Here is a 15,681-nt window from a genome sequence, read left to right on the forward strand (position 1 = left end):
CCCTTGCCAGCCTCTCGTATTCTTCGCGAATCTCTTGAGGCGTTTTTGTACGCTGCACTATTTCCCATCCTTCTGTCTCCAATCCACGTATTCCCAGCGAGTCATAAATCGCTCTTTGATGTGGATCATTCAACACTACAATACCAAGTATTTTACATTCAAAATTCATATTTAAACAAATAAACCAATATAATGTACACATAATGCAAGATCAAAAATTCATATTGCAAATAAATAAAGTAGTCAATTAAATATTTTATTTCATAACTTGCTATAATAATAATGATAAAAAGATAACAAAAATAATTGCAAGATATCAGCTACATAAAATAAATTCTAAATCAAAATTCTTCTGATATAAATATGTACGTATCAAGTATATCGTGATATACCTTCATAAGCTTTCTTTGTGCGATTAAAAAGAATCTCGGCTTCCTTTTTAAGAGTTGGATCCACGTGCTTATCTGGATGGTAGAGTCTACTAAGTCTGCGATATGCATTGCTGATATCCTCAGGACTAGCCTGGAACATCAGAGGCAATCATTACAGCAGAGACTATACGATTGCATCATAATTAAAAGGTAGCTTTTATGAAAGAAAAGATAAAGAGGGACAGATTTAAAATGACATCCACTCATTTGTAATGCAAAGATCAAACGGATTTGCGTTCTGCAATGAAAAATTGTGTCGCAGGATAAATAATATGTTAGGAACGAGCGATTGGCGAGGCAGAATCGACGTCGCGCTTTCCAATTAATTTATCCGCGATTCCTCGCGTCGGTCGCGAGGAAACGGATCCTTTGGAGCATCGTTACGTCAGCGTGCTGAAGACGAAGGTATCACGTGGAAGGTGTACGTGAGACTCGATTTCTACTCTCATGGGAAACCGGGTGAATTGCATACGGATCGTCGAGGCGTTCTCACGTTTCTCGAGATGTTCAGGAACGTGTAGTAGTCGTCCTCGATCGTGGTCTCCTGGTCGGTCTCGTCGTCCATTTTAAAAGCCGCGAATTTCGCACGCGCGCCAACGGGTCTCCGGTGAGCTCGGACGACCTGTTTCTTTCTCAGCTTTTTATAGGTTATCGTGCAAAGGGGACAACACGGGCCGGTAGGACGTATGGTTCCTCCGGATGCTACTAGATGGAGTCCGCTGTCCGAAATCGGAAGTGATTGGAGGGATCCGGAGCGAGAGAGATCGGGAGGTTAATCGTCGAGCATTGTCGGGCGAGAAAATCGGGAAGATGTGATTACCCATAAACAAGCTATTCGTTATTGAATCACTTGCGAAGTGTCATTGCCGAGCTAAATGCGGGACATGGTGAGCGAACATTGCTAGCGAAATTTGCGACGAATTTTTCTTAGTTTTGCCACGTATCAGGTTTTACGAATAAATAACATATAGTTTGAAAGCATTTTTCAAGTATTAACTCAGCCTTATAAGATGTCATATAAGTAGAATTAGTAAAAGCGTAAAAGTTGTTTGTTAAATAGGTGTAAGTGTAACTACTACTTGGTGTAAAGAAGTAAAGATGTACATATTTGTAGACATATTTAATATATTTAATATAACATGTTTATATTTGATGATAAAAAATAATTGATTATAAATTTATATTTATATATTACGTGTTACAATAAATTTATCTATAAATTATAATTTCTATATTTGAATATTATAAATATATTCTTTTTATATTAATATGAATAATTATTCAATTTAGATGACATAATCATAAATGTTTCATGTAAACTGAATAATTATCTTAACATGCACAGATAAGTAAATGTGAATCTATTTTTATGGATAGATTGCTTGAGGATCAAACACGATGCCTGGAAAAATAAAGGTGAAGATATTGGCAGGTCGCAACCTGCCAGTGATGGACCGTTCCGGCGACACGACAGACGCTTACGTGGAATTGAAATTTGGCAATGTAACTTACAAGACAGACGTGTGCCGAAAGTCCCTGAATCCGCAATGGAACTCGGAATGGTATAGATTTGAAGTTGACGATGCAGAGCTGCAAGACGAACCGTTACAAATCAGATTAATGGACCATGACACGTACTCTGCCAACGATGCAATAGGCAAAGTTTACATAAATCTGAATCCGTTGTTGTTGCCTGGTGTGCTGCCTTCTGTAAAAAATATTTGGACCCTGGAGGCAGCTATAAATACCACTGCTGGTTCTCAAGGTGATACATATATACTATAAGAGATACATTTATACATTTTGCATATATTTTTCAAATGTTTTCTCTTTGTCTTGCATATTTTTTTACAGGGTCAGTTATGACTGGATGGATACCTGTATATGATACAATGCATGGCATACGCGGCGAAGTTAATATTATCATTAAAGTGGAGTTGTTCTCCGATTTTAACAAGTTCAGACAGTCATCCTGTGGAGTACAATTTTTTTACTGTAAGTATATTTAATTTTTACAGACATACTGATAATTTCAAGAGAAAAGTAAATATTATGTAGGATATTTTATTTTATATAATATACCTAATTTCGTAATTCATTTTTTATTGAATTGTTATCTTTCAAAATTTAATATTTACGTTACTTGTGTAAGTTTATTAAAAGAAATTTTTGAGATCTGCAATTTTAAATATATTTTAGCACCTAATATACCATATGGATATCATGCGCAAATGATACATGGATTTGTTGAAGAACTTGTAGTTAGTGACGATCCGGAATACAAGTGGATTGATAAAATAAGAACACCTAGAGCATCAAACGAGGCACGGCAAACTCTGTTTTTTAAATTGAGCGGAGAGGTCCAAAGAAAGATTGGATTAAAAGCGCTGGATCTTGGTGGAAATGCTGTGATTGGGTAAATTTTATTTTTCTATTATAAAAAAACTTTCAATTATTTTTATTATTTCATCACATCACTTAAATAAATATTAAATTGATTGTTTAAGACATTTTAGTATCTAAATATATGCTTGCTATTTTATTTTATAATTCGATATTTGGCATCAGGTATCTGCAAAACTTCGATCTGGAAGGCGAATCCGGTATCGTTGCCAGAGGTATAGGCACTGCAGTAACGCTTGTAAAATTGCATGACGTTCTCGGTTTTCCTTGCGACAGCATTAATATCGAGGAGTAAGTACTTTTATTACATATCCAGTTATGAATTACCGTGCAGTCCTTGTCCAAATATAATTGCGCATTCGATGATAAATGATGGATTATCGCGCAATTCCGTCTGGCATCGTACGAGCCAATTAAATAGGTGTCGCCAACTCATATAATTCACGATAAAGTTGGCGCTCGCGAACGAGCTATTTCGAGAATTTCGTACAAGGAAATATAGCTATTTCTATTTTACGGCTGAGACATTCTATTCCCGTGGCTGAAAATAATATGCGGCAGATAGATATGGACGATCCGAATTTATTGGAATTAATTTTATCTGCAATTAAATGTTGATTATCTTTCATTTAGGTTCTCGTTACTTCAATATTATGAATAGATCAATCAAATTGCTTATCGTCGTTAATAAAACGTTGATATCTGAATTGGCAAGTCAACTGATATTAAGATATTTTCTTAATTCCATATCTACTAATTTAATCTAATCTTTTTTACGTAATAAAATCAGCTTCACATTTTACAATCTCTTTAAAGCACTTAATTTTATGTTCAATTTTTGAAAAAGAGACTCTATTATACCGTTTACTCCTCGTAATCATAAAATAACTTCTAAATTACTATATATTTTTTCCTGATCGCTTGAATTAAATCGTCCATCTCATTGTTTTTAATTATATTGCACTTTTTTTAGGAAGTACACGAATTAATTGATACTTTTCTTCTTGTTCCCTACCCTCATGCGTTTGCATAGGATCGCATTTGCGCTTTCCTCACGCACAATAGCGCGAACGGAACGTTATTCTGACAACAGCGCGCCGTTCATCCCCATTTCAATTCCCGCTTCGTATCCCATTCGTACGAACAGAAATCTCCCGTTTTACATGCAGTCTACGTCATCTCTAACGCGCCTGGAACGCGCTGCAAAAGCTCCTGGATATTTTGCTGGAACGCGAAGGAAACGTGTCAAGCGTATTCCCTTTTTACGATCCAACACATCGAGCATGGTGAGTCTAAGGATAACCGCATCCAGTTCGGATGTCACTCCGTCTCCGGAAATTAGCCGGAATTTAATCGATGAGACAGTGAGGTCTATACGCTCTATACTAACGCCGGAGGAATCGCCGAAAAATCGTCTCTCCAAGCAAATCAAACACCTGCGTAGTAAATTTGACTCGGTCGGCGAAGAGAATCACTCTGCCGCGAAGTCCGATTCTGAAACCAATACGATCAGTTCGTTCGCCATGGATCCCGAGATGGATAGAAATCCCAAAGAAACCAAGACCGGTGGGATAATGGCTGCGTTACTGATTGGATCTATACATAACTTGTCTCTGGAAAATATAAAAAATACTGATCCTGTTTCAATTTTTCCCAGCGAGGAACAACCCAACGAGGAGATAAAGAAAGAAACACGCTGTAGAGAAAGTCCTCGTGAAAATATAGATAGCAACGTTCAGAGCGAGGAGCAGAAACAGGATATCGCGTCCTTGATCGATGAAACGGAGATGTCCTCCTTCGATGATGGTAATTCCACAGATGACGAATTGTCGGAAGACACCACGAGCTACAATATCTTGAACGATTCGAGATATTCGATCGACAGAGACTCCGACAAAGCGGAGGACTCGTCGAGCCTCCAGGAGAGAATTCCCATCACGCACTCCAGCGCGGAAAGCTGCACGGATTCTACCCTGCAGATGAAATCGAACGTAGCGACGAATCGTTCAACATCAAGTCCAAATTTAGCGAGCACGGAAGACATCGTACGAAACGATACGATCCCCATAATCACCGTGGACACTCAAGACAGCATAGACTCGGACACATCGATCGACGCGTCCGGATTCTCGAATAGCGAAAGTCAGCCCGATTTTACAAATTCGTACGTTCTAACCGAGGCCAATATCTTTACTTCAAAATTATCTCATTCTGATAATCAAGAGATCGATAACTTAAGACAAGTGTCCAACACTTTTGAAAACAAGCATAAAAAACATTTAGAAATGGAGAATGATAAGCGGCATAGCAATGTTATATCCACGTCGTCAGTTCCCGAGACACATCGTGTTTATTTAACGAAATGTGAACGAGATTTATCGGCACAGAGACTTGAGTCTCCTTCTCGCACTGAAGGATCGGAGGATCACATGAATGCAAACAAGGAGAAAAACGATCCGGCCATCAATTTACTGCGTACGACGACCAGCTTATCGAACGAAGAAGCTCGCGCGATGGCGACCATCGAGAGACGGAGATGCATAAGCGATCTAATCAAGCTGATCGACACGAAAATGATGGTATCCACGTTTCACAGTAAAAGAACTGTAGGGAGCAAGAAGAGAAAGCTCGAGAGGAAAGTGTCCCGCAAGGACTCGAGAAAGTCAAGGAATTCGTTTGACAAGTTTCCTTTCGACGGCGCATCCACGAGAAGACGTTCGTCGCACAGACGTCACAAAAAGGACGTTTTTCTTCGCGTTCCTCGCATTCGCTCGATTCCTGATCGCCTTTCCTCAGATCAGCATCCGATTCCCCATGTCACCTCTCGTTCCTGCGGCTCCTCTCTCGTTAATTTAACCGACCGTACGCGCCTATCTCCATCTCCTGCGTTTCACCGTCCGCATGACGGTTCATCCGGAACCTCGGGAAAGTCGCCGAGGAGCGGCCGCAGGAAATTCGACGCGGTATCCGCGATGTCTGTCAGTTGCGCCTGTAATCTAGAAAAAACATCATGTCATATTGATTGCGCTATGCCCACTAACAATGCTAATATGACTTACAACTCGCGTGTGTCCCATCCTTCTCCCGATCTTAGGCAGCAAGACGAAACGTCGGTCAGTCCATCTTGTCCGCTTCCGGCCGTCCCCACGATGGCCCCGAAAATGTCCCAATCACCGGCGACCAGGACGCTCGCCAACGTGCCGCTTCACCGGAGATCGAGTGATTCCGACCTGAGCGTTACTCCTAAAGGTATATTATTCCTCTCAGCAAAGAATAAGATAAATTTATACGTAGAAATTATACTACGATTATTGCACGATCAAAATTAAAAGATTCTTTCTTTCTTGTTAGAACTTTAGTTATAAAGATTTGATTAAAAAGGGAGAGGAAAGGGTGAAAAGATTACATTTTCTGTCTCAGGTAACTCTCTTGGCAGTGACAATTAAAAGATTGTTTGTTTCTTTTAATCTCTATTTTGATTTTTGTTTTATGAAAGATAAATTGTAGTCTACAAATGAAATCATACATATATTACTGATGTTTGGGATTTAGATGTATAGGATTTAGTTAGAACTTCAGTTATAAAGATTTGTGATTAAAAAGGAAGAGAAAAAGGTGAAAAGTTTACATTCGTATCTCAGGTAACTCTCTCGGCAGTGACAGATCGATAGCAGGACCTTTAAGGACACCGACTGCGGTCGTCAGACCTATGAATCAAGACACGTTGGAAATGTTAGAGTACCCATTTATCACTATGCAACATTATCCACCTGGCTTCATATTACATATAGGTAATTAAGTTTATTAAATACGCGTCTTCAAGATTACTTCAACATGAGACACCATATATATTCGGTCTTTTACAATGATAAATAAATCTAATTGATTCACTTAAAAATATAAAAGTTTGTGTAAAAATTAAATAATAATGAACTGAATTATATGCATGATGGAACAGGTGGTCTAGTGAGCTCGAAGTCGGTAAAATTACTCGAGAGGATAAGTAATCTGGAGGAGCCGGAGGGCCGTGATTCGTGGTGGACCGAAATTAGAATGGAAGTTAGGTCGCATGCGAGAGCGTTAGCTTGCAACGTTGTTATAGGCTACAAAGAAGAAACCAGTATATGGTAAGAACTTTATATTTATTACATGTCTTATTATCACAAGACACGAACTTTTTTAAATAAGAACAATAGTTTCATGTAAGGTTTTAATTCTTTCTGGTATCCCCTTGTATCAACAATGTGCGTGCAATTTTTTTTACAGTGACGACGTATGCGTGCTTAGTGCTTCTGGTACCGCGGCAGTCATAAATTTTCATAATTCTGGTCAAGATTCGGACGGCGTCGTTCTGAATAAAGTTCAACAAAGTGTACCTGCGGCTGCCGTGGATTCGGAAAAGAGCCAGCAAAAGTCCGTAGCGATGAAGACGGAGAGAGTCGATGGCGACGCATCCGTCGTGACTCATTCGGAACGGCAAAATGGGAAGATATGCAAACATTCTTCCGAGAGCAACGATCACGAGGGTTCCTGTGGCCAGTCTCAATTGCGATGCAACCTGTGCCATCTCCCTTATAGCGAGGGTAGCGTGCCATTTAGAGTCAACGTATCAAAATGTGCCATATGCAAACGTGCCAAAGTCCCGGATGTGATGTTCACCACCATAGAAGTGCCCGCAAATATACCGATGACTGGAAGGGGCTGCTTCATTCAAGCGACTGTGTGTAAAAGCAAGAAGGACCTGCGGGGCGAATTGAACGCAAAGGAGATATCTGATTGTCTGCCATTCTTGGAATACGAGCTACATAGTTTATTGTTAAATAAGCTCAAGATCAAGGGCATGAACGCGGTCTTCGGTCTCAGATTGCAGGTTTCCGTGGGCGAACGATTTATAATCGGAATGGCGGTAGGCACCGCAATTTATTTGACGGCTTTACCGCCACCCACCATCCCGCAAATAGCGTCTGGTAATTCGTGGCACAACGAGGAGCAGTTGGGGGAAATGCAAAAGTCTATCGTAGAAACGGTGAAGAAGAATAGAGAGTTTTATCGTCTGAAACCTATCGGAGTCAACGTATGTGGGACTTAGCACCGTTTTCATTTCAGAGAATATCATCCTAGAGTTTGATCGTTAATTATAATCGTGACGCGATTGTAGGAAGTCGAAAATGGACGCATTCCGAGTACTTCTGATACAGACGAATCAGATGAGGATTTGCCGGAACTCGATCTTGGATTGGGTACTCGCGATGCGTGTGTCTTGGAAGTGGATGACATCGAGGATATGGATCGAATATCGTCGTTAATGGACAACAGACCACCCGATGATTTCCACGTCGTTAACACACAGACCATACCTGGCCTCGAAGATTTAGAAATTGTCAGGAATTTACAAATGTTCACGCAAATCTCAAGGGCAAAAATTCCTATGGGACAATTCGCGTCGATGCCATCGAAATATTTTGCTAGATTACTTCAGGTACGATTTTTCATCTCTAAAATGTTTCGTAGAAAACGTCTTCACTTTGGAGTACATTTGTTCGCGTGTGTTTACTTATAATTGAAAATATGTTTCGCGGAAAGGAAGTATTTTCACTTTAGTAAAATGTTTTTCATTTTATTTTAGTCCTTATATTTTAAATTAAGACGGATGGTTCCATGTGCGCTGTGCGATATGCAGTTTAAAGTAGCAGTACCCGAACAAGACGAGATACAACTTACTGTTGTTGGTATGGCACTTGGCTTAGGGGAACCTTTGAATACGAATAAATATAAAAGAAAAATTGTGTGTCGTTCTTTGAGTAAGGATCAAGTGAGAAAATCAGGTACTTTTTGAAACAGTTCTCTGTTTACAAATTACTTTTTCATTTTTATCAGAAATTATCGGATTTTATATTATAATTTATGATTATGCTGTCGTTAATGTATATTTCAAGGGAAAGATTAATTCTTTTATTTTTTTTATTTCTTATACCAGAGGACAGTGATATGATATTCAGCTTAGACGAGGATCATCTAGAGAACAATGTTATATCCGACAATGCAACACGTACTTGTGCGGGAAATCCTACATTAAGTGGTACCCCTGTAATACAAAAGCCCAGACCACGCTCACCTTTGCGTATAAAATCATTCACCAGTCATAGACGTAAACATGTAAGAATTTTTCTTTTAAATAAATATATATATGTTATTTTATATATGCATATTAACTTAATATTTGTACTTGTTATCATGGGTTATCATTTCCTCTCAACTTCTGCCTTTAAATTTATGGTAAATGCTAAGCATGAATAATATGACTTTTTTTTCATATCTTAATTCATTATAGGTGCCTTTGAAAGGAAGATATGGCGTGGACATAACGCCTTTATCTTATCTACCAGGTGGAAGAATAGAGAGATATCAAGGCAATCTAAATTTCTTTTTCATTCGCGAAAGTACATCGATACGGGAGGTAAATTTTGTAGAATCCATAGTAATTATTCTCGACGAAGTGTTATAAAATATAACGGTAACAATCTTGATGATGTTATAGAATGGTGGATTGAGTGGTTTTACCCACAGTTTCGTAATGGAAGTTTTGGCGATTGTTCGCGCGCACATTACGGCATTAGGCGGTAATGCAATGGTAGCATTCTTTATGACGCAGTGTGTGCTTCTTCACAGCCCTCACAAAAATCAAGTTAGTAAAAATATATTATTTAACGTGCAAGCACATTCCCATACTTGTTGCATATTTTAGAAAAAAATATATTTCCAGGGTCAATGTCTCATTAACGTGGGTGGCGACGTTGTAACAGTATCTTATTATGCGGATGAAAAACACAGTGCTGTCTCAAATTGCTGACCCCAACCCCCACATTCGGCGCCGCCATGAACGACTATTTAATACGACGGCAATTAATGGTGTGACTAAATATTTGCCAATATTAATTGTATTATAGAATCGTATTATCGATTCTGAGATTTTTACTGCATTACACAATGCCTAATCTTAAAATGTCTCTTCGTAACAATTGATATTGTTATTTATTACTAATTTATTGTACAAAAAAGGAAAGATCCGATACTTATATTTAAAATATTTTCTTTATGAATTAATACAATAGACGTAATGAAATATGATAAAGGATATATAATCTATCAGCCTGTTGTTATAGACTTAAAATATCTTACATATTTAATATCTATTGTATGACTAAACATAATTATATATACATATATACATGTGTCTCTAGAGGGATATCTTGCCTTATGAAATAGCTCAATGTGTAGAATATTAATTTTCCCAGTTGTATGATACTTTTCAATTTTTTGTAATAATTTAATAATTAGTTAATTATACCACAAAGTACTCCGTTATTGATGGTGACAATCGGAAAGCTAATAATTCTCTACACATAAAAAGTTTAAACTAATAATTATAACTATGTAGAACTTTGTAAAAATATATAAATTGTGCCGATTGTACTATAAATGACAGACTACTTCATAAATATAGGACTATAGGATATTAATCTATAGAATGCACAATTTTCGAAAGTTTTTCTAAAAAGTTTTTTTTTTTCGAAAATATTTAAAAATTTTAAGAAAAACATAAGATTAAATTTAGTTTAAAAAAATAATATTAGAATTCTCTTAAAGGCTGCAGGCCGTAAAACGAAGCAATTTTTCCTTTTCGGAAATAAATATAGTTTTGTGGTAACTAGGTGCCTTCAAAAACTGTGTAAAAACAGTTTCGTGTATAGAATATATTCTACTTGATACAGGATATTGCTACCAGACTTAGCGGTAACAGATCTCAAATTTGGTTTCTCGAAATCTATGAAATTAATAAAACAGTAAGATTGTCACCTTCAAAAATTAAATACAAAATAATCCGTGCACTTAGATTGTTAATACTTTGTGTCTTTGGTTGTGTTAATCTTAAAAAAAAGTATCAATACACAAATGATGAAAAGTTTATAAGAAATTATTAATTTAAAAACATGTTGATAGTAAACGAGTGGCCGATAATGAAATGATAAAGCTTATTTAATATTTTCAATTCTTTCAATTATATTGATCACATTCTGTAAAAATACATATTGCTAATTAGCATTCTTCCATTGTAAAATTAACCAAAGAATAAAAAATGATAATTATGAAATTATTCGAATATGTATTCAAGAATAAATTGTGTAACAATGTTATTTATTGCAATTGTACTCGAACAAAACGTACATTTTTTACTCAAATAACGTTATATAACCGAACATGTTGAATTATGATGTAAAAATGTTATATTTTACGATTTAAGTATTGAGATAAAGATTTCTATATCTAATATCTAATACTATCTGAAGACATAATAATTTATATATTGTATTTATCTCATTTACCTGATCAACCATAACTACGCAATATTACCTAACTGTGAAGCAAAATGTCCATTCGGATGATCAAACTCTAGTCAAGCTCTTATTGTTTTCTCTGTTATCACTATTAAATTATGTTTAAAAATATTTGACCTTTCTTGCGTTATACATTTTTTTTTAATAAACAAACTGCGTTAAACACATCAAAACGTAAAAAGATGGAGTAATAATAAAAAAGGAAAAAGAGCAGTGTTATGTCCAATTAAGTGGTATAAAAATCTATTTTCAATAATTAATTGGGGGGGAAATGCTAACAGAAAACTTTTGAAATGGCTCTGTCACTTGGAGATCTGTATTCTTATGCAAGACCGGGTATTTTAATTATTTAATTACTATTAATAAAATTTTGTATTACTATTAATAAAATTAATAAAAATTCTATTCAAAATTTAAAATTTATTTTCTTTATCTTTTATTGAAATAAATAGAACACTAGGAATCTTCCAATTATCACCCAAGTTACAGCACACGGCACCTATAAAGCGTTAAAAAAGCGTTTAAAAAAGTACATATAAGCGTTTTTTAGTGCTTTGTAGGCGCTGCTCTTCTACTTTGTATTTTATTGTCTGAAAAATTCAACTGTTGCATGTATCTTCAGATCTTTAAAAATTATCTACAATTTTTTAAATTTGTTTCACTGTTCCACTACTTTTACTGTGACTTTCAGCTTCCTGCGTGTCTTCTTAAATGCTCAAATTATACGTTAAAACAGCATAATACTCAAAATGTTACCAGCATAAAAATAATATCGTACGTATCTAAAATTATGTTTTTAATTGCAATTATTTACATACATCGTACTTAATTGTAAAAATATATATTTATGTTTACATCGTATTTAATTGTATATTTAAAAAAGTATATTTAAAAAAGAGAAACAGAAGTAAGTATACACTTCCCAAACAACACAAAGTCTAAAATTGTGACATAAGACGTTTTTAAATCATCTTTTAGACGTAAAAAACGTCTTATGACCCGATTTTAGACACTTTTTATTGTCTAGGTTGATTGTATCTTTAATTTAATTGTCGTCTTATTTTATTAAATATTGTTTATATTATAATGTAATTGTCATATAAAAAAATAACCGCGCGCGTGTTATAATTAAAATGAATAAAAACTTTATTCCCTTACAGCACAAAAGTTGCAACAACAATACTGCAGCATTGCAGCAATATTGCATGTTGCAAGAACATTGCAGTGTTATTGTAGTGATATTGCTAGCGAAATTCTGTGCTGTATGGGTTGTAGGGATTTGATTATTCATAATCAATCGTTTATACAGTATATGGAAGTCATCCCTTTGAATATTCGATATTATAATATAAACAAACTAATATGTTATTACACACGGAAAGACGGGCAGGAGATAGAGTATAGTGAGAGGAAGGTGAAGGAGCAGTGTTATTGTTCGTGGATCAAATTTGATGGTATAAGTAAAGATCGATTTTTAATTCTTACTCGTAGAAAGAGTAACACAATAATTTTCAGGATCTTTATCTCCTGGAGATCCGCATTCTTATGCAAGACCAGGTATTTTCATTATTTAATTAATCACATAAGAATAGTAATAAATATTTCAAATTTATATTTTTTATGTTTTGTTAAAAAATAATTTGCGGGAAATCTTTTGATTGTGAATTCATTAGCATATCTAAAAGTCGTAACTGTTGCGCGTATCTTTTTAATAGTGTAAGTTTTTAATAATCTACAATTTTAATCATGTTACATGTTTCACGACTTTTAGTGACTTATAGTATTCTGCGTATCTCCTTTAAATGCACAAAGTATGTGTTGAATAACATTGTCAAAACATTTCTAGTATAAAAATATTATATTAAAATATCTCCGTATCTGAGATTTTGTTTTCAATTATTATATATTATTGTCATGTACTTATGTTTATTATTCGTATATCCTTGCTAAAAACTTGAATATTTTTTAATTTCTATAACTTTTTAATTATAAGAGTTTGCTGCTGTAATTCACACTCATTTGGAATTATTTGTGGATTTTCAACGTAATGTTCTTAACGGTACAGCAATATTGAACCTATCAATGCAACAAATATTATTTGCATTTTGTATATACTTATATATCTAAACACAGAAGCGATTGATTATTATTGATATATTATTAACAAAAATAATAAATCATTAATGTGGACATTATATAACTTGTTATTGAAGAAAATATGAGCATATTATAAATTTATAATTATTCGTTTATATCTTTTTATATACAACTGTTTTAACTATATAAATTATGAAAAGATTATCTTATTTAATTAATTTTTATTGATATGCATTTTTTAGATTACTACACCATTATTTTTCAATGTTCTAATATCTGGAAAAAAACAGAAAAGTGCAGTGGATTATCTTACCAATACACTTTACACGAATTCTCTCAAACGATACCAATCCCTTCCTATGCAATGATTATTGTAGTAGGTTCACTAAATTCATTAGTACTTAATCCAAGAACTATGCTGTGAGTTGAAAAGATCATTAATAATATATATGAGGGCCCATTTATAGAAGTTGAATCAGTTGAATGCATACTACAAATTGCTGAAGTATTGTGTGGTCGGCATAGCAAACATTTCGACGGTAAAATATCAACTAAATTATTTACATCAATTTATATGTATAATGAGTTTTCTCATTGTAAATTTCATTATCGATTTCATTATCAAAAATTATTGTTCAGAATAACATAATTATAGGTATATATAACATATGTGTGCTTCCTCCAAATATTCCGGAATTCGAAATAGAATATCCTGGCGTAGCATTCGTGTCATCGACTGTACTTGATGGAGATCGTTCTTTGATAAGGAGTGCAATTGCTCGAAACATTGCTCAGAACTGGACAGGAAATATAGTTACATGTAAACATTTCGAACATTTGTGGTTAACTAAAAGTTTTAGTACATTCATTTTTCGGAAAATTATGGGTCTTATGTTTGACAATGAAATGAAAACGTTTCTAGAAATGAAAGGCTTTAACGATCTGAAAGAAATGGTAAATTAATAATTTTTTTTAAACAAAGAATGTCAAAATAAATATATATTTGAATAGATTAATTTATTAATAGATTGATTTATTTAATATATTTGAATAGATTGATTTATTTATAGATTGATTTATTTATTTATAATAATTAACTTCACACGTTTACACTTTAATAAAATGATAGATTTACAGACTTTATAAGTTTATTGGTTATTCTCATACATGCGTACATATGCGCATATACATATCTTTATATTGTCCCTGATTTGCTTGCATTTCTATTACATTATTTACTAAAACTGTACTATTGTTACAGATAAAATTATATAGCAACACTGATTTTCTACAAAAATTGATACCCAATTCGACAGATAATTTGCCCAAGGACATCATAAAATATGTGCCTTATGAAAGAAGATGTTTGCTTTTAAATTATTTACAACATTCTTTAAGTGGACCAACAGTTTTTGAGTCATATCTTAGATCTTATATAGAAGAATTTAAATTTAGAAGTGTAAACACTGAAAATTGGATAAAACACCTGTATCGTTACTTTTGGACGAAAGAAGAGGTATTTTTTATGGAAATAAATTAGAATTTCCGCAGTTTTAATTCATTGATCAACGAATAATAATCTTTATGTTTTTATTAGATATTAAGATCTATAAATTGGGGAATGTGGTTTGATGGACTAGATTTATCATTTGTATTTCATTATTATCCTGTAATGAATGTAATTGAATGTCACCTTTTAGCGGAACAGTTTATCGTGGCAGAAACAATTATGGAAAAATTGGTTTGTGTGATTCACAAGTTAATTTGCAGTAATGATATTAAAAGAGAAGAATTTTTTGCCTATTTATACGCATCTTCTTAGTCCTATCAATTGAAAAATTACTACAACATACATTTCCGATTGACCTACAGAACTGTGAAATACGGTATAAATATATATACTTATCTAAATTTAAATTGATTTGTAATTAAGTATAAAGCACACGTATTTTATAGATTTTTTTGGCTACGTTTATGCATCAAAAGTAAATGGTTGGAAATGGTTAAACCTACTTTAAATTTTGCCTACAACTACTGTACGCCAAAGCTTGCTCATTATTTCGCGATTTGTATAATGAATTAATAGATGACTTGGTGATTTCATATTTTAAGGCGAACAATAGCAAGATGCTTCCTGAAACCGTGGGAGAATTAGCTTCTATTCTTAACATTAATTTGAATATAAATGAATAATTATTCAACGAACGTATTTTGCATGTAATAATTGACGATGGTGTTCAAAATCATGAAGGAATCGAAATAAGTTGAAATCGAATCACCGAAATCGGTACGAAACAATTAATTATATAGCAAATATATGTATATACATAATTATATATGTATATTATCCCACT

The 15,681-nt window shown here is 34.2% G+C and overlaps 3 protein-coding genes across 4 annotated transcripts in view; 2 read left to right on the top strand and 1 right to left on the bottom strand.

The window, feature by feature from the left end:
• The window catches only part of LOC108726515 (dnaJ homolog subfamily C member 11), a 3,834-nt gene extending 2,748 nt beyond the window's left edge, over window positions 1–1,086 (bottom strand). Inside the window, 4 exon segments of the mRNA XM_018454129.1 lie at window position 1; window positions 3–135; window positions 393–522; window positions 925–1,086. The exon segment at window position 1 is cut by the window's left edge and continues 98 nt beyond it. Of these exon segments, the coding sequence (XP_018309631.1) occupies window position 1; window positions 3–135; window positions 393–522; window positions 925–996 (336 nt within the window). The 5' untranslated portion in view covers window positions 997–1,086.
• Window positions 1,087–1,175: 89 nt separating this feature from the next.
• On the top strand, window positions 1,176–9,787 carry LOC108726514 (C2 domain-containing protein 5). Of its 2 annotated transcripts, XM_018454127.1 has the most exons (15): window positions 1,176–1,318; window positions 1,809–2,196; window positions 2,286–2,426; window positions 2,631–2,847; window positions 3,000–3,125; window positions 3,868–6,083; window positions 6,476–6,625; window positions 6,793–6,961; window positions 7,101–7,908; window positions 7,993–8,313; window positions 8,461–8,659; window positions 8,812–8,990; window positions 9,166–9,291; window positions 9,373–9,519; window positions 9,598–9,787. In XM_018454127.1, exons 2-15 carry the CDS (start codon window positions 1,830–1,832, stop codon window positions 9,682–9,684), a joined length of 5,253 nt encoding a protein of 1,750 aa, XP_018309629.1. In that variant the 5' UTR covers window positions 1,176–1,318; window positions 1,809–1,829; the 3' UTR covers window positions 9,685–9,787. The 2 variants fall into 2 exon arrangements, with proteins under 2 accessions (XP_018309629.1, XP_018309630.1); XM_018454128.1 differs by lacking the exons at window positions 8,812–8,990; window positions 9,166–9,291; window positions 9,373–9,519; window positions 9,598–9,787 and having other exon boundaries at window positions 8,481–8,594.
• A 1,736-nt stretch (window positions 9,788–11,523) lies between these two features.
• Window positions 11,524–15,410, top strand: LOC108726479 (leukotriene A-4 hydrolase). The gene is made up of 10 exons (XM_018454084.1): window positions 11,524–11,566; window positions 12,746–12,787; window positions 13,224–13,314; window positions 13,628–13,747; window positions 13,853–13,866; window positions 13,983–14,281; window positions 14,589–14,843; window positions 14,925–15,096; window positions 15,150–15,213; window positions 15,284–15,410. The coding sequence occupies exons 1-10, from the start codon at window positions 11,524–11,526 to the stop codon at window positions 15,408–15,410; spliced, it is 1,227 nt and encodes a 408-aa protein (XP_018309586.1).
• Window positions 15,411–15,681: the final 271 nt, after the last annotated feature.

Source organism: Mycetomoellerius zeteki, unplaced genomic scaffold (genome assembly GCF_001594055.1).
Source record: "Mycetomoellerius zeteki isolate Tzet28-1 unplaced genomic scaffold, Tzet1.0 scaffold426, whole genome shotgun sequence".
NCBI lineage: Eukaryota > Metazoa > Arthropoda > Insecta > Hymenoptera > Formicidae > Mycetomoellerius > Mycetomoellerius zeteki.